At 41.4% G+C, this 19,215-nt stretch overlaps 2 protein-coding genes across 2 annotated transcripts; both read right to left on the bottom strand.

The window, feature by feature from the left end:
* Positions 1–6,169: 6,169 nt before the first annotated feature.
* fut9a (fucosyltransferase 9a) lies at positions 6,170–12,951 on the bottom strand. Its single transcript, XM_061063075.1, has 3 exons — positions 12,399–12,951; positions 10,336–10,573; positions 6,170–10,031 (listed from the first exon to the last, which is right to left on the bottom strand). Exon 3 carries the CDS (start codon positions 10,021–10,023, stop codon positions 8,941–8,943), a length of 1,083 nt encoding a protein of 360 aa, XP_060919058.1. The 5' UTR covers positions 10,024–10,031; positions 10,336–10,573; positions 12,399–12,951; the 3' UTR covers positions 6,170–8,940.
* A 1,770-nt stretch (positions 12,952–14,721) lies between these two features.
* On the bottom strand, positions 14,722–18,990 carry manea (mannosidase, endo-alpha). Its single transcript, XM_061062921.1, has 5 exons — positions 18,725–18,990; positions 17,145–17,743; positions 16,607–16,716; positions 16,166–16,242; positions 14,722–15,766 (listed from the first exon to the last, which is right to left on the bottom strand). Exons 2-5 carry the CDS (start codon positions 17,632–17,634, stop codon positions 15,133–15,135), a joined length of 1,311 nt encoding a protein of 436 aa, XP_060918904.1. The 5' UTR covers positions 17,635–17,743; positions 18,725–18,990; the 3' UTR covers positions 14,722–15,132.
* Positions 18,991–19,215: the final 225 nt, after the last annotated feature.

Raw genomic sequence — 19,215 nt, 5'->3', positions numbered from 1 at the left:
GCCAGGACCTCTCAGTAGATATCGAGAGCGCCTTGGCAGCACTTCAGAAGAGGGAAGCTGTGGGCCCCGTGGATGTGCAATATATCCACGGCAAAATAAGGGAGGAGGAGCAAGAATGGCGGTTTGATGGTGACAGTCTAGCTGATAGTGATTCATTTGTAAACTCATTAAAAAACACTCTCTTGGTATATGGCTTTGGAACAAAAATAAACAGCAATACACTTTAAATATATGTGTGTTTAAGGCCAAACAACTTGAGTAAATGTACATACAGTAGATCTTAGTAAACTGTTTCCAATGGTACCAATTTTTTTATTTCCTCTTCTGGAAGTATTATTTCATTTTACTATTGCGTAAATGACTCATACCTAAATGCAGTTTATTTGTCACCCTTGCAGTTTCTTCAGGCTCTAGTTCATCGTAAGAATTTCTGAATTTATTATTAATAATAATAATAATAATAATACATTTAATTTGTAACGCACTTTACATTTTTGCAAAAAAAAATCTCAAAGTGCTACAGAAAAAAAAAAAAAAAGAAATAAAAAACAATTTTCGTCAACTAAGCAACTAAGGAAATTAAAAGCACAAGCAGAAGGCTTTGTTAAAAAGGTTTTTAGGGCCCTTTTAAAAGCGTCTGCAGACTGTGGAGCCCTCAGCTGCTCGGGGAGAGCGTTTATTATTATTTATTGTCAGTTTATTGTCAGTTGTCGAGAAAGCTGAGCTTGCAACTAAAACGCAAAGGATCCGTTTATTATTTTAGCTGTACACAAGAGGGAGTGCTGTTATACTGAATGTCAGAACGGTCAGATGTTATCACAGCCGTGCTCAAATCTATTATGACAGCATAACCTCTGGTGTAATAACGCTTTTAAACAACAGCTCTACAAGCGTTGTTATATTCTTTCTCACCACTAATGAAATGCCTCTGGTCAAATCAAATCACTTGATTTTAGCCTTCTATTGTAAAATAGTAATGACATATTCAAAGAAGCTAGAGTATGTTACTGTCGATCAAAACTACGCGTTAGTAAAATTGAAGAATAACACTTTTGGGGCGCCCTGGCCTTGCGTGGTAGAGTTGTTGTGCTGCTGCTATCCTGACCCAAGTTGAATACAATTAACCAACGTTGTTAAAACCATTTTATTAAATCTAAAACAGTTCAGAAATCCTTTCACCTGGTTGAAAAATATCACAGTTCTTCAGCCGTTTTGACTGACAGTCGACTAATTACATTTGATTCTTGGATCATGTGCTCATATCAGTTTTCCAAAAGGATCAGGGGAGAGCGGACATCTTTGTTAAAAATAGCCCGGGAAGACCACCAGCCCAGCCCACAGGCCGGATCCCTGGTACACGCACACAGGAAGGTCAGTGGCAGGGATGAGGCCGACAGGAATGCAACTCTGTCTACATGAACCCTCCCCCCCCCCCCTCACCCCCTCACCGTGTCCCCTCCTCTTCTCTCTGCGTCCACTTCAGCACCACTCCTTGTAAAGAAATTCATGTAGCATTACGGTCTTTGTAAATAGACAGATTGACAGATAGATGTGCTCCACTTTTAGGATCAGCGGATGATGTTCGAACATGTGGTTTGTGTTTGTAAGTGGTATCAGCAAACCTCCGAGGAATAATGAAAGATGTTATTTTTGACCTAAACGCTGCATCTTATGTAAGGCTCTCAGGACAACATAACCATATCATGTCTGGATTGAAGGTGTGGGAGACACTTGTGATTTTATGTCGGGCGGTCCTTTAGGTTCTGTTTACGTCTGAGTAGGTGGATCTGCAGGATTAGACGGAGTCATCGGCTGTTCTGGATTAAATTCACACTGTATTGCATTGCAGCCTTGCTCCCTGCTGATGTGCAGATCAGCGACTACAAAACACAAAGCCGCGCAGACCTTAAAAACCTTAAAACCTTCAACCAACTGTGGGACGAATACAGTCGTTGTCTCACAAAAGCTTTTCTAATCTTGGTCGCCTCATTGTATGTCTGTCATCACGTGACATCGGCCCGGCGCGGAGATGACCTATATTCACCAGCAAAACAAAAACTCTCATCTCCTCAAGAGTATTTTGTTTGAAAGTCATGAAAAAAAGGAAATTGCATGTCAACATAATTCACAGGATTTAAAAGCGAAGGATTATTTTATACTGTGTTTATATTGTGAGTGTTAATCTGTACTGTGCGAGCGCCTGTTCTATCATAAACACTCTGATTTCTATCTGATAGATAACAGGTGCTGCTCTTTTTTTTTCCTCGTGGGTTATTAACTCCCACACCAGACAGGGCCCACTCTGTGGAGCAAAAAAGGCTTGCTGATCTTGCGTATTCCTTGTTGCCTGTTTAATCCTCTGAAGTCGACTACTGAGCAGCTGCCAACAGATTCAGTACGCGGCCTGTCTCGGCCCAATAAAAAGGGCCCTTCTATTTGACCTGGACTCTGGTGTCTTCTCATCTTAATGCATTCAGTCTTCACAATATGGAGTAGGGCGGGCTCCTCCCCCCTTCTGTCCCCTCTTGATGGAAAAGATCTCACAGTAGATGAAAAAGCTGTTACTCTGGTGGCTCCTTTGAGGTGGTGACTGCTTGTAGACTGCAGACAGATCAGCACCAAACAGTCGGAGCACAAAAGCCACGATGCAGCAGAGTTGACAGCTGGTTGGCATGGCGATGACAGCATAAGTGGGATCCATTAGGACGAGATGAGGGGCAGTTCTAGTTGTTAATGAGAGGACTCTCACAGATTTGGTCCTTTGAGCAGGCCTCTGCGCTCTTCTCCTGCGACTTGGAGAGCCGGCTTTCAACACAACGTTTTTTTGACTGAACAGGATAGCCACAAAGGGGGTTGATGGGGGGCGAGGAGATACAATCTACCAAGTCTACTATCTCACAAAACCTTACACCCCTTCAGGGAGGACCCATGATCGCACGAGTAATGCCTATGCTGAATCCACTCGCCCCCCCTCCTCCTCACCAAAATGAGTCATGTTATGAGTGGCCGACAAGGCCTATGAAAGAGTCAGATATATGATCCCGAACGCTAAGGAGTTGTGAAAGTTGTCTCCTCCTAGGAATGCACAACCCATTAAAATGTCTGCCTAAACGATGCCTCGCCCCCCCTCCCAGCCTGCGGATTCGGTGGTATTTGGATTAACGGTGCAGACGGAGCTGCTGATTACCTTGAGGTGCCTGAAGCAGCAGCACTAAAAAGAGACAAAAAAAAAACATGCTTCAATATATCACCTGAAAAAAGAAATGTCAACCCAGAGTTTGGGTCAGGCTGCAAAACAGAAATGTGATTGAAAAGCAAAATAAATGCAAAATTAGGAGGGGATTCTACCGTAGGGATTTTAGAGCTTGAAATTAAAATGCTCCAGCTTTCAAGAACACTTTTCCAACAAAGCCAAATCATTTCATCGTTAATTCTGATGAAGTGCTGAACAAATAAAAAAGCCTGAGTTAACTGTATTTGTTCCAAAATAGTACATGGGTCTAGTGATGGGCATTTACAGTAATCTAAATGCTTAAGTCCTTGCCTTATTTTATGAACGAGTATTCGCTAATTATATTATAAGTTAAAAAATGATGGTCGGACATGGACCTCCCGGTAGCCCACTATGTTTCCTACCGCGTGTCTGTAGGACAGCGGTCTTCAAATCCAAGTTCTGAATGAAATGACAAGTGATGGTAACATGTGTGTTGAGAGCTGTTTAGTAACAGACACTTTGCAGTTCAGCTCCATTCTACTGCGCGCTCCTCATACATTTTTCAGCTCTTGTTCTACGTGATGATGGCATATATTCCAGCTCGATAAGCGCCATCAATTGCACAGAAGCTTTCTCCTTCCACAAAACTCAGTGGAGGCATATCTGCAGTCAACATATGGGTCATTAGCAGGTTAATCTTCTCCCCTCTGGTATCATCACAGTGACCTGTGCTAACAGGGCCAGCAAAGGATGTGATGTGATTCTGCTAGTTTCTCTCTTATTTTTAAGCTTAAGCATCCAAACTGTATTTGTATGATATGCAAGTTTAATACCACGTCTTTTACTGCATGTTACCATCGTTTATTGTTTTGTTTTTGTCTGTGTGGTCTCGCCTTTTGGTGAAATGTGTCCTGTCCCTTCATGCACGGGTCCAAAAAGAATATTTTAGTAGTGTTGCAGAAATCTATTCTGGGCTTCAATTTCTGAATTTCCCTGCTAAGATTCAAAAAAGAGAATTTAAATTCTTGAGAAGGGGAATGTTTCTATGTTTGTTGCAAACTAGCAATAGGCCAAATAACTGTTTTGCAGGCAACTATTTTATCCACTTTGTCAATATTGGCTCATCTTCTAGCTAATCTGGCAGCTTGATGAAAGAAAGTCTGATATCTAACTTTTAATTATTTGTTTAGTGGTTTTTTTAACGCCTCGACAAAAATATCTTGCTCTTTAGTTTCTAAATACTGTAATTTATTCTCTCATGAGTTACTAAGTTTGTCCATCTTCAGTTTGATGCTGGCTCAATAGCATATTGATTTTCATAGATATACAAATACAATTGGCTGAAGACACAATTGCGACAACTTCAGAGTAGGCCTGTCTCATAAAAAAACACTATTTAGGTTACATGCAGTATTTTATCTTTTGTTTAAAAAAAGATATTGATCATAACCACTAAAGACATGTAGCCTACATGCTATATATCTTTAATGTGAAATCCACACCTGAGGTCAATGTTCTCCTCTGTCAGTTATGAAAACTGAAGGGAAAATCCTCCCCGCCACCTGAACTTTCACATTAATCCCCAATTGACATCATGGGATTACTTTTGTCACGGATCCTGCCTACACATACATGTATCACACACTTTGACCCGCAGCGTTGAGCAAAGGCAGTTGACAAGGATGTGTCATCTCCGTGTGGTGAAGGAAGGCGACTTCAAATACCAGAGTGCCAGAGAGGCTACGGGGTAACCAACAACAGTCGGAGGATTGAGGTGTAACCAACACAACACACTCTTCACGCTCTCATTAATCACTTATCAAGGCCTTTGAATAGCTATTTATACGCCGGCCTGAATTACATGGCAGTGGAGAACAGAGAGGCCTACATATGTTGAAATAATATCTGATGCAGATGAATGAACGCTGTGTTAGGTGGCATCAAGTTGACACGTATGAAACTCTCAAAAATTCACAGACAGGATCAATTTAAAAGGATGCTGGCACTCAAATGTGAAGGAATAGTTGGAAAAGTGGGCTACTCTTACATGCTTTCTTGTAGAGAAACAAATGACAGAAGCTACACTGTCAGGTCTGAATCTACAGCCGACATCTAGTTAGCTTAACAAACCCAGTCATAGTAACACTAGCAAATAGTGGGAAACACTTAGGCTGTGTCCGACACCGCATAGCCTACATCACAGTGCCTACTAATAAATCAAAATATACATACCGCATACTAACAAGACCGTTAGTATGCCGTTAGCAATATGCTAAATATGCGTCACCCGCCGTACTTCCAGTCTGAGCTCTGTTCGATGAGCTAGCATCAAGTTAGCTTGAGTAAAAGCAAATAGAATTCAACAACAATATGCAAGCGTTTATTTTTAATGGAACTACGTGATCATTTTAATATTATTCGGCAACATGTAATCCATCACAGTAATTATGTCAAGCCGCTAGTTGGCTGGCCGGCAAGCTCCCGTTTCAAACGTACAAGTTCTGGGACAGCTATAGTCGTTTCCCTCTGTTGCCTGCTAGCATCTAGCTAGCTTGTTACGTATTTATTGTAAAACATGAGAGATGTACATTTTCTCATTTAACACTTGAAAAAACGTTGAAGCTGTTCATCGATTTTTTTTGGATGATAAAAGTTTCAGTTATAATTTCAAAGGCTTAGGAGTCAGTTATCTGTTTCCTGTTTAAGCTAGCATCAAGCTAGCTTCTGGTTCTTGCAACGTTTTCCCCGCTGCGTAAGGTTTCTGGAGAGATCGTGGTGGAAGAGACAGCTAAATATGTTCACGACAAATATGCTGTAACTGTCTGCTTTAATATGAGCCACTATGCATTTCATATCAGAAACATTTTGTTGTATTTATTTCAAAGGTTACATCTAATACTTCTTCATTATTAGCAGTTACTCAACAAAAAAAGGTCTGTATGCTTAACTCAATCGTTCTCATTTATCAATATCTTTATTTTCTTTGACACTATCAGACATCTACAGTTAAAACACAACATTTGGCAAAATACAATGATTTGGCAAAAAACTTCAACTGATTGACTCACTGATCATTTCAGTGAACTGGCAGAAAATGAGCATCACTGGAGACAACTTCATGTTCAGTCACACACACAAAGATTTCATCCCCATCCATATTCAGTGTTTTTTAAGGACTCTCCAGCTAATTTAGGGGCCAGGTCAGACAGTATTCAGAGACATCCTGATTCACTCTCTGGTGCTGTGACACACTCAGGCTCCTCATGTTTGTTTTTGTGCAAAAATAGAGAGCGGGAGAGGGGATGAAAGAGACAGACAACACGGGGAAAAAAAATCAAAATCTTTTGATCCTCAAAGTCACCAACGACATTGGACAAGAAGTCTTTGTTTTCCTACATGAGTTTGGACTGTACAGTATGAAACCATGAGTGGCAGTTTCAGAAGTAATCTGTGGGGCAGCCGAGGCCTTGGATGACAGTTTTTTTTTTTTTTTTTAACTCACAACATCTCCATCTAAGACAGGCATCAGCACAGTCAGCCACAAAACTCCACATTAATAAAAGTAATTTATCTCTGCTGCATTTTGGCACGACTTTTTCAATTATGTCATTGCCAAAAAAGATAACTGCCCACTCAAAAAAAAAAAGAAAAAAAAGAAAACAGTGTAAAGCTTTCTGCCTGGATGAAAACTCACAACACTAAAACCATTGTCTCTGACGCTGTATTCCTTTTCAAGTGTTTCTCTCCATTTGCCTTGATTCACAGCCTTTTGAAGCACCAACATTTCTTTTAAAGATGCAGCGAGGTCACATTCACTGCATGACAACACTGGCATGTTATAAAGAGATTTGAACATTAAAAATATATACAACACATTGTTTCGTTGTCGCAAACACTGCTGGAGCTTCCTCAGTCTGGTGCACAATCAGGAATGATCAGTGTAACTGGGCTGGTTTGATCCAGGTGAAGATTCAGTACACTACAAGGTTTATATACAGGTTTCAATATGGCATTTGGAACCATATTTTGTAAGAAAAATAAGTGAATTCATCCTCATTTACATCAATGGTCCCTTTGAAAGTGAAGACATATCAAAATGATAATAACCTGAAACATGTTAGAGTACTTTGACCAAGAAAATGCCGGCTCATCTTGCATAAAATGTTGACATAGTTTCGCACAGTTACTTCTGTATAAACTGACTCTTCATGTCAATAGCTGCTGAGTGCTGTTGAGATGCATTGTTCGTGGATTGGCTGTTCTGACAACATTTAATAGCGATGTGTTTTATCTACAGATATTGAGTAGTGTGATCTCAAGTGGTGTAGGTTGGCTGGCAAGCCACACAACTGTAAACAGGAGCGTAAACAGAAAAAAAATATTTCTCACATGCAACCTCTTAACTCCCCGAACAACACGGCGGAGTGATGATTCAAAGACAGAAATATGGATGATCTTGCAGTAACTGAGGGCATTTCACATCCTTCACATTTTCCTTTACAGATCCCAAACATGTGGACAGAATCTCAGCTGGTCTGACTTCATCCTTATTCATATCCACTTGGCCCACATGGCATCATCCGCTTGATATTATTGAAAAGAGAATATGAGTGTAAATACATAAGGTCACATTGTGGGATGACAGTACAGTAGACACAATAAAATAGCTTAATCGAAGGTATGAGGGTGATGTTCGTTTTGTGCTCTTTCCCATCACTGTGTTCAACTCTAAATTACAGACTTCTGTAGATGAAATCATACTGCAACATAATGTGGTGTGTGGGAGTTTCATATTGCAGTACAATGGTTCTGTGCTGTATTATCATCATGATCCACCAGGATCCCACTGCTCCTCGACACATCACATGTGACAATGAACAATTCACAATAATATTAAAATAGAAACCTCCCTCTCACGGAGTGGAGTCACATCTGCTGTCAGAGACTACTGCGGTAATGATCACCATATGTCAACTACAGCCACATAATGTACATTATGTAAAAACAGTTGGATTAGAAGTGCAAATGCAAACTTATAAAAATATGGGGGGAAATGACGAATGCATATTTCCAAAAATACACCATATGTACATGACACAACTGAACTTCTTTCACATTTAAGTTCAGTAAACACTGCATAGGTGACAGCATCACTAGCACAGATGAGATTAGTTATCTTATAATGCCTCACTGTAATAAATATTACATAAATATTTTCTATTTTTAAACCAGGCTCTCTCTGCAGCCAGCAATAGTCTTGTGGATGCTGCGTGCCATTTAAAGTAAAGGTGATATTTAAGGAAAAAATAAGAAAAAAACCTTGCATCATGAACGATATCTGTTACACCGGAATATCCATACAAACGCTAACTCATCACACATTCATACTAATGTCAGGACAAATCATAAATTAAAAAAATAGCAGCAAATGTGGGCATTTTAAGCCAAATAAAGATTAAAATAGCAATAAAAATGAAGTGCATTGGTAATCCGTTAAAAATAAATAATAAATGAAAAACAGAAGGCAAAATAAGGCTTAGCAAAATTGGCTTGCAAATAATAAAAAAAACAAGATGGATGTCTCACTGGGCCTCTGAAGAAAACAAAAAAAAACATTGGGGAGAACGGGACAGAACAGTGATGAACCTTCATGTTAACCGAAGGACAAAAATCTTAAAGCACTGCCTTCAATAACAAAAACAAGCACTGCATAGCCCTTCAGAGCACTATCCGCCCCAGTACCACTTGTCAAGGTTATTGAAAGACTTGTACTCCTTGTGCCTACGCAGGTAATCACACGCCAGGCATGTGTGCTCTGCCCAGAAATAGGCCTTCTTTACTTTAAAGTGCCGTCGCCACTCAAAGTACCTGAGGTACATTTCCTCGTTCTTGTCCAGGAGCAGCAGATAATCAGCCAGCTCCTTGGGCGAGGTGAAGTCGTCCACGTGGATGAAAGCGTCCCCCTGGATGAAGTTCTCGTAGTTCTGCCTTGGCGGGCCGAGAACCACTGGCACGGTCCCCACAGAGAGCGGGTTGTAGAGTTTCTCAGTAATGTAGTCCTTGTGAATGGAGTTCTCGAAGGACAGGTAGAACTTACAGCTGGCCATGGTGGGGAAGTAGTCTTGGTCAGCGATGTACTCTCCGAAGGCTTGCCCGTACGCGTGGACCTCGATGTGTTTGTACAGCTCGTTGTAGTATTTCACGCGCACATGTTCCTGGTTCCAGTTGCTCACAATCCAGCAGATCAGCTTGTTTTTGCTGGGTGGGACAAAGTCCTCCTCGCCCTCCGCTGCTACGATGGACCCATAAGGCACTTCAATGTCAGCATCCTGACGATAGTTGAGAGTCAGATTGAACAGGTTCTCGATCCCAGGCAGCTGGGAGGAGTGGGACGGCGACTCTAAGTTCATCCATACCCATTTCTGGAAAGAAGGTCGCTGGAGCGGCGGCAGGTTGGACAGATCGGTGCAGATGTCCCGGTGGTGGATGACGACCCCGTCGGACTTGTTGAAGAAGTTCCTGTCCGCTGTGATGAAGCAGCCCTCGATGTTGAAGAGAGAGCTGCACACGCCCAGGTCATAGGTTTGTCCGAAAGGCCAGAGCCAGATCAGCACGGTGGTCACGTTTTTATCGCTCCTGGTGGAGAAGAGGTTCTTGACCCGGTCTGTGGATACCGTTGACTCTACGGGACCGGATAACCAGCTGGTGGATGGTTTAAAATACATCAAAAACAGAGTCACAAAGCATCCCAGAATGAAAGTGCCGAGCAGAAGGGGTCGTAGGATTCTGTGAAAAGGTGCAGATGGCATACTCTGTCCTGAAAGGGAACATTGAAGGAAAACAGTGCCAGATTAAAGACATGATCAACAGGAAACAACAACCCCACTCATCGCCATGTAAACCTGTTTGACATCAAACCATGGCTTAATAATTACTATCATGCTGGATCATTGGACCTGAACATAGTTTGTGCATTAATTACAGCCTGCGAGCATCTGCATGGGAACAAAGTGTTTTTTTTACTCTTGCTATATATACGAGAATACGCCCTGCACCCACGACTTCCAATCAATCCTCCCAAACAAAATGTGAAGCCTCTGCAGGCTCATTATGTTACCAACCTTGTGGATTTGACTGAATGCTGAAATCCAAGCACGAATCGAGGCCGGGGGAATCGGAGGGAGCAGTTCCTACATGGAGTCGAGGGTGGGATCAATCTTCTTTGTGATTCAGAGCTCATAGGCAAAAGAAATGTGTAGGTCACAACTAAGACAGGCTTCTTTGCTCTCACGCAGAATAACAATGATCTAAATGAGGTGTGTTTGATCTGGAATGTAAAGGTCTTCTTAATGATGCCTCCTTTACGTGAGCAGGAAGAGAGAATCAGAGACATTCAATTAGTGCTAATGCATCCATGAAGGAAAAGCTTTATCAATCAACATGCAGAGATGGGCTTCATCTTCACCGACAAATCTTTCATATTAGCTGGAAAATAGAATGAAAACAACTGAGGTTATTGCAAAAACAAATTGCCAGGTAATCTTGAGTGCTATTTCAAATTTGCTGGTTAAGCATGGGTGTAAGCTTCCAGCTGTTATTAGTTGTGCAACATGTAATGTATGAGAATACTGCCATCTTAAGGCTGGGGAGAGGAGAAAGGCCCCTTGACTCTTCAGCTCTCTAGGGCTCAACACACCTGCAGGTTGCATAAAGATAGGCAAAAGAAAAGGCAAAACTGACCTTTAGAGAGGACTTTCATCGTTTCATAAATCCCGTTTTTATTACAGATTCTCCCCAAATGAAATGTCAAACATGACATATGGTGAATCATTTTGGCCGTATTGTACGACAGCCCCCCTTCAACTCTTCCATCTGTGACTTTGGTGCACAGATCTGCGCACAGAGGCCACACAAATCAGTGCCAGATAAGTGCAACTCCTTTTAAAGGCTTATGGTATCAATACACTTCATGTTTGCAAATCCTCTTATAATGCTGAAACATGTTTTCTGCCGGCAGCAGCGATAAGCCCTGTGCATCACAGAAGATGCAGCCCATGCATATACCTTTTTTTTTTTTATATATGTCGGTGGAAAATATGCAATATAACTTCAGAAATGCTGAGGAGTATCAATGGCAGTGTAGAGATCAAAATCTATTAAATATGCAGTGTGTGGTAAAGTTATAGTGTCTCCATGGTGATGGCGCTAAGGTCAGAGTGTTTAACATGAGGTGGTAATGTTTTCCTCTTCTCTTTCTATCCATGTACACAAGAGATTTAAGGGATGCATGTGAAACTCATGCATTCATGCAGATTTTTAATAGCATAGCCTGGGTTTTTTGTCAAATGCGTTCTGATGTATTTAGGACAGAGAGAGAGAGAGAGAGAGAGAGAGAGAGAGAGAGAGAGAGAGAGAGAGAGAGAGCACCGCATGGGTGAGTAGTCTGCAGAGAGGCTACGTTTGAAAAGACTGTGGAGAGAGGCAGGGGGAAAAAAACGCAGCCACTGATTTTTGTAGCATCAGTCACAGAGATGCATCAAATCCCTGGCGTGGTTTCATTGACAGGTGGGCTAAAGGGTGATGGGAAAAACGCTCATGTGCTGCAAAAAAGGCATTTGTTTTCTATTCCACCCCCCCGTGATTTAGCCTGTGTGTAGCCTACTCTGTCAGGAAGGCCACATCAAGTGATTGCGAAAGGACACTTGATCCCAGGTGAGAATCAATTTGCAGCCATCGAGCACTGAAGGTCATTTTAAAAACGTGATGCTGTATGGTCCACTTTAAAATGGTTGTCTTTTGGCGTCCATCTAACTTGATGGACTGCACAGTTTTGTGCACCAAAAAAAAAACGCGCAGAATATAAATATACGCGGGGAGGATGATGCTGGAAAAATGTAGGCTACGGGGTTGTGCAGCGCAAACACCACTCAGGGTAACCATATGAGAGTTAAAATAGAAGTCACGTTCAATGGAGGAGAAACAACATTTCACATAATCGCCCGGTGCACTAAGACGGTATGTAGAGAAACAAAGAGCAAAAGGAAAATGTGAAATTTCTCTGACATTTTTTTTAATTAGCTCGTGAAGATTTGCTGTCAAACCCAGATAGCCTGCCGCTGCTCATCCATGGGATGCAGAGGAGGAGGAAAAAAAAAAAAAACACATAGCCATGCATTTCACTCACCATCTCGACAGGCGTGAGTCAAAATAGACCTTTCTTCTCATTTCCTCCAGAGGTCCGTCGCTTCCCCCCTTTCTCAAAGACACTTTGCAACGTACGGAAGATGCGGATGCGTTTGGAATAAAAAACCGCGTCTGTCCGCCGTTTTTGCAGCAAAAGATCCGGATGAAGCTACATCCATCGTCTTGACTCCACACAAAAAAAACGATGGTACCTTACTGTAGCAATGTGCGCCGATTCTCTTCCCCCCCAAAGTGATGCACACCGACGCAGAATATGATGGCTGCAAAAAAAAAAAAAAAAAAATTGCAAAGATAGAAAAAAAAAAAAAATGTGCCGCTACCCCGTCAGCCTGCACGTTAAAATCATGGCTCGGTGTGTGAAGACGCCATGTATGCTCAGGGATGTGATGCGATGTGGAATAATTCCCTGCTGGCTGCCCATGCGCTACCTTGCTCTGTTTACCGTCAATGCAGCTGCAGGCTGTGGCGGAGCTCCAGTGTGTGCGCGTTTCAGCGTGTGTGTGCGTGTGTGGGTGTGTGTGGGTGTGGGGGGATGCTGAGATTCAGCGTTAGAGCATATTACACTTCAATCATCTGCTCAAGGTTCTCATTGAATAAACAGGTGATTCATTGCTTCTGAGAGGAAACACGGACCAAAAGGTTTCCCCTCACTTAGCCTGGCTCCACCGTTTATCCAAATAGCAGAAAAACTGTTTTTTTTGTACCATTTTCTTACCATGTAGCGGTGTTAAACCACTGGCAGCACTGTGACCGCCTGTCAGTGATGATACTGCAACACAACCACTAATTGTATCAAGCATCAGTTAAGTAATTCATGCCACATTTTTTTTTACTCCTATCACTGCCTTGAACAACAGATTGATGTCTCAGTACGTAAGGTTTGGTTTCTGATTCTACAAAGAGGCACTTGAGCTTCTAAATGTGTCCATTACTGCACCATTAAACCAGTTATGACTATGAGCTCATTAATTAATCATTCAAAGGGGACGCTCAAGCCATTCATTTTTGCACCTCCGTTAAGTTGGGGGACTTAAAAGAGACAAGTGAAGTTGCAAAAACCATTGGATACTCCAACAGTGCAATGTAATGTCCTTCATTAAACCATTGTGCTGTATGTTAAAACCAATGTTAAATCTCTTTTGCACAATTTAGAATTTATTACTGTAAATATTATTTATCTTATTTTTACCTCATTTTATTTGATCTATTTTACCTTATCTTATTTTACCTTATTTTGGTTGTATTGCACCGCGGGACGGAGACAAACGAAATTTCGATTCCACTGTATGTCTGGCATATTTTGAAATTGACAATAAAGTTGACTTTGACTTTGACTTTGGTGTTTTTGTTGATGACCGCAGCAGAAACATTTGTACTTACAATGTAGTAAATGGGTTTGTGAACATGCAGGACTCAGTACGTAAACATGCAGTTAGAATAAGTCGATGTATTGTGTTATAGTCCGGCTAAATCTGGACTTTTACAAATACATGTAAGCATGTTAGTCCGACTGAAACTGTACTGAATCGAATTTCTCAAAGTCGGACTTAAACACCTTGATAACACAGTTAGGGATCGATTTACTCTTTAATTAAATACGCCTCAATCAGACCCAAACTGGTCTGAGGCTTTCTGCCCGTGCTGGGCTTCTACCCGGAAGTGGAACATGATTTGTGCTAATTAAATGATCTAATCGAGCTTTAAGTGTAGCTCACATTAAACTGTGCATGAAGAAGTATACTGACTGTTGTAATTCACATATTAAGAATGCTCGTCTGAACTGGGAGCTTCCTTTTTCAGAGCTCATCGTTTTGCAATCTGGCAACTTTAATGTTTTGTATCACATCCCGGATGACTTAAACTAGAAAGCTCCCTGCAAAGCCCCATGGGACATTGTATAACATCACGAGGAACACACCTGACAAGTAAGGTGGTTTTCATATGCAACATCTATATTCTACCCTCCCAGGTGATATTGATATGAACTTGGTATTTTTAGCTCATTATAGTGACACAGATTAAAAGTTTTCACCTTAAGGAAATCTCAAAGAAATATAGGAAGAGCGTGAAAGTGACACATTCACAAAGAAACACTTTGACACCATGTACCATTCTCCATGTGGTCAGAACATTCAAGAGAAGGTCAACTTTTCTACAGGCAACATAATCTACTTTTGTTGTCAACATGATTCATCTCAGATTTTAAAAAGTGACGCGACTTTCAAACAGCAGATCTACGTTGTGTTTCTCTTGTGCTGTTTTTTTGGACTGAGTCAGAGTTGGAAGCAGAATGAGGCGACAGCTTTTCACCGGCAGACTGCTTTGTTTATTTGTGTCTTTCACTCTTTTTTTCTTTACAGGGTGCATCTGATTCCTTTCTATTAAGGTTTAATACAGTCACAGATTACAGGAACACCTGAACATGCCTTTCCACAGTTTCAGCCGTGCACAGTGGAGACGGTGACTTATCATACTGATTGTGTAAACAAGAAAAATATGACGCCGGTTAAACCAATTAATTCAAGTGGAATGAAATCACATACATCACCACAGCCCAAATAAAGACAATCTCGTCCACTTGCCTGCAGCTTTGTCAATCATTCGGCTGAACTCATCTAAATATTCAGTTTGTTGTGCGGTCTTAACTTCATTTACTCTTCTTGTTATTATTTTATACCACCATAAATAAACATTTGCAATGGCTTACAGCCGCATCATTCCTGCCATTTTCGTCGCTCACCGCCAAATATGGCAGCCCACTTGCGAGTTATCTCTAGGTAGATTGCAGGCTTATTGGGCAGGTAGTCCAGGTAAACAGTCAGGCTCGTTTTGGGAGTCGCCATCTCAATCTGAGTGCCCTCGTGCCACTCGTTAAAAGATGTGATCGAGATGAAGTCGGGACGGGCTTGCAACGCGGCACTCAGAGAGGTTTCATAATACTTGCCGTTGATGCGGTTTCGGGTGTTTTGGAAGTTCCAGGGTCGGATGCTCGTGTCGATGTACCCTGGACCCACACTCGGGATGAATATCAGGTTGTTGTCTTCGCAGAATGCTTTAATAGAATCCCAGTTCTTCTGAGTGGATCCATAGGAAAACCCATTAGTGGCAAAGTAAGTATACAGACCATCAAAACCAGCAGTCAGGATGTCCCTCTTGTGTTTCTCTTCGACCAGCAAAGCGATGAAGATGGCATCATACGGCGTGTCCCTGATGCTGTTGCTCTCGGTGTGTTTGAGCAGCTTGGCCCATTGCTCAGAGTTCATCAGATACGAGTCATACACGTAGAAGAGCGGGAGCAGCTTGCCAGTGTTTGTCCGGTACTTGAAGAAAGCAGGGTGCTCTCCGTACCTGAGAGGAGGAGACGAACAAGATCGACGACAACAAAGACAGCGTCACTGGAGTAGAAGGAGCGGATCAAACATGATAATAACAGATCGGTTAAATGAATCACAACAGAATGGATACGCAACGATCTTCAGGCTGATATATATTTTTTTTTAAGGTTGATTTTGAGTTTTTTTTATTTCTTTATTTAGAGATAGGACAGTGGATAGAGTCAGAAATCTGAGAGAGAGACAGAGTGGTGACATGCAGGAAAAATGCGGGAAAGGAGCCACAGGTCGGATTCAAACCCGGGCCGCCCACTTGGAGGTCTTCAGCCTCTGTAAATGGGGCGCACCCACTAACCACTAGGTTACCAGAACCCCAATCGGGCGCTGAAACTTGACTGAAAACAGCAACACTTACTTGTCTATGATGTATTTGACATTAGTGAACATGTTGACTTCATCTCTTCCTTTGTATGGTTCAATGTGGAAAATGACCTGATAACACATCAATGACAGAAACAGAAAAAGTTTAGTTTGGAGAATAATCTGTACTTTTTTTTTTTTTTTTTTTTAAGATTTATTTTTGGGGCTTTTTGTGCCTTTATTGGAGAGATGGGACAGTGGATAGATTCAGAAATCAGGGAGAGAGAGAGAGTGGGGAATGACATGCAGGAAAGAAGCCACAGGCCGGATTTGAACCCGTGCCGCCCGCTCTGAGGACTACAGCCTCCATACATGGGACGGACGCACGCACTAACCACTGCGCCCCAATAATCTGTACTTTTAAGGATCTCTGTACATCTAACTTTCAGTCCAATACCAGATACAAATCCAAACTCACTCATCTCCTGATACAGACCTTAATGTGGTATTTATGTGCCACTTCCATCAGTAAAGGCACCAAGACATCTGTTGGATCACCGTTATCATCCTTCATGTTCGGAGGATACCAGGAAACAGCGATGACACCTGAGAGTAAACATACAACAGGTAAATAAATAAATAAATAAATAAATAAATAAATAAATAAATAAATCCAGGACCAGAGAGAAAAGAACACTAAAAATAAATGTTCATAAATGTAATGAAAGATTATTCATACACTGTAAATACAATGCAGTGCCCGTAGTGAGTACTGATCCTACACTGGTGAGTTCATATGTATGTAAAATAACATGAAGGCATAGTGGGGTCGGCCTCTCGACAGCTTTAAATAACTAAATTAATGCAACTAGTACAAACACTAATTTTCATAATGAAACTTTATATAATGTAATTTGAATTGGTCGATAACCATCCCTAGATTCAAAGAACATAGCACGGGCCAATCATAACATCACAATACAATCATATCTGTATAAAACGGGCCCTTAACTCAAGTTTGGGTTCATTCTTACCAATGGCTGCTATGCGTAGCTGCTGCATATGAGCCTCAATAACAGAGGGGTCCTTGGAGCTGTAAGCCCCTAAAGAGGGGTAGAAGTTGGCCCCGATGTCGTCAGGTGGGATGTGCCTCCCCTGTGGATACCCCTGAGCCACCTTAGAGTCCCAGTGTGGCAGCTGAGGATGGTCCCAGTGGATGTATTTCCCATCAAACTTTGGGTTCCCATACCACGTGTAGTAGAAGACGTGGACATAGTAGTTTGGAGGAGGGAACTTCCTCAGTGTAGCCTCCAGCTGAGCATCTTTGCCTGGCTGAGGAGAGTCATTCATTCTGGTCTGCTCGGCTTTACGGTCATCTCTCTGGATCTGATTGAGCTCCACGCCATCAGGGCTGCCGAACGCGGAGTCCTCTGGCGTGAGCGCCTTCAAGACCACCGTTACTATGAGCACAAGCAACACCAGAGTGATCAACGCAATGCAAAATTTACGTCTGAACCTCGCCATTCTTCAGTCAGCGCTCGAGGCTTTTCCACGTTTCACTGTTCAGCCTGAGGTGATGGATGTTTGTCGGACAGGATGCCATCGAAGCTTGGTCAGTGAGTTTTTGTTTAACCTGGAGGTTTGAGGAAACAAGAGATATAAGTGTTTTTCAGCTATGGTTCAGTTTACCACACACACAGCAATGCAACCAAAAGGTTAAATCCTCGATTGAGGGGTTTGGTTTGAAAATAAATATTAAAACCATATATCTATTTGTAGCTGATCCAGAACGCTGCTGATAGAGTCCTCACCAAAACCAAGAAAATGGATCACATCAGTCCAGTTCTGAGGTCTTTACACTGGCTCCCAGTCTGTCAGAGAATAGATTTTAAAATCCTGCTGCTGGTTTATAAAGCGCTTAAAGGTTTAGGGCCAAAATACATGAGTGACCTCAGGTGGTCTGGGACAGGTCTGCTCTCTGTCCCCAGAGTCAGAACCAAAACACGGAGAAGCAGCGTTCAGTTTCTATGCTCCTTATATCTGCATCAAACTCCCTGAAAACTGCAGGTCTGCTGAAACTCTCAGCTCTTTTAAATCCAGGTTGAAGACACACCTGTTTACAGCTGCCTTTAATTAAACAGCTTTAATAAGATTTTTAATTTTAACTCTGCACTGTAACTTTTAATTCTTTTTTATATTTTTACTTTATTTATTTCAATTAATTTTATTTGAATTATTTTTATTTTAACATATGTTCAGATTTAATAATTCCAGTGATTTTTAAAAAAAAAATTTAAATGTTCTATTTTAATGTTTCTTTTCTTTCCTCTGTCATGATGCTTTTGATGTCTTTGAAATGCCCTGTTGTTGAAAATGTGCTTTAGAAATAAACTTGCCTTGTATGTTTAGGGCTTTTGGCTCTGAAAACAAAAGGAGTGCTTATAAACATAAAAATGTTAAACTGTATGTTATTTTAAATGACTACAGAACATGAGGAAGTCCTGTCACACAGATACAGTAACAGTCACTTCCTGTGCTTTATAAAATACATTGTAGCAAATACTACTGTTAATCGACACCTATAGACAGAAAACAAGCTAACATTGAACTCTACCTGCACTGATGAACTTTGGACTGGTCAGCAGCTGTGCAGAATAACAGAGGTTACACCATGGTCACTTTAATCCTCCGCTACTAAAAATGTAGCGTGCTTTAATTTAAAACTGGGTCCGTTTAGTAGTTAATGTTTATTCGTTCTCAAAGAAACAGCCGAACAGCTTGAACGAGAATTCATTTATTATTTACATTGCATGAGACGAGACGAGACGGAGCCAGCACTTCTGGTTCAGTTGCTTATTCCGGAAGTTAACATAGGAAACTCAACCAATGGCGAAGGTGGGACCCACCCTACTCTGCCTCTGATTGGCTGGTTGTTGTCGTTGGGTTAGGGATTCAACGGAAAGTATTACAGATTGTAGTATTTTTTTTAAAAACTTCACTTTAACCCCTCAAACACATACAACTGAACCTTTTTATCCCTTGTTTTTATTTTTAAATATTTATTTCCTCTTATTTCACTTTTAATTCCCTCTAATCAGATTCATT

Source organism: Labrus mixtus, chromosome 18 (genome assembly GCF_963584025.1).
Source record: "Labrus mixtus chromosome 18, fLabMix1.1, whole genome shotgun sequence".
In the NCBI taxonomy this organism is placed as follows: Eukaryota; Metazoa; Chordata; class Actinopteri; order Labriformes; family Labridae; genus Labrus; species Labrus mixtus.
The sequence above is the reverse complement of the archived record's forward strand: the minus strand, read 5'-3'. Positions and strand labels throughout refer to the sequence as shown.

Bases quoted from the DNA above. Each gene is read 5' to 3' on its own strand.
- fut9a (XM_061063075.1), bottom strand. From the start codon at position 10,023: ATGCCATCTGCACCTTTTCACAGAATCCTACGACCCCTTCTGCTCGGC.
- manea (XM_061062921.1), bottom strand. From the start codon at position 17,634: ATGGCGAGGTTCAGACGTAAATTTTGCATTGCGTTGATCACTCTGGTG. The intron at 16,243-16,606 runs GTCTGTATCAGG...ATGTGTTATCAG, and splicing joins CACATAAATACCACATTAAG to GTCATTTTCCACATTGAACC. The intron at 15,767-16,165 runs GTAAGTGTTGCT...TCCTCCTCTCAG, and splicing joins GTCAAATACATCATAGACAA to GTACGGAGAGCACCCTGCTT.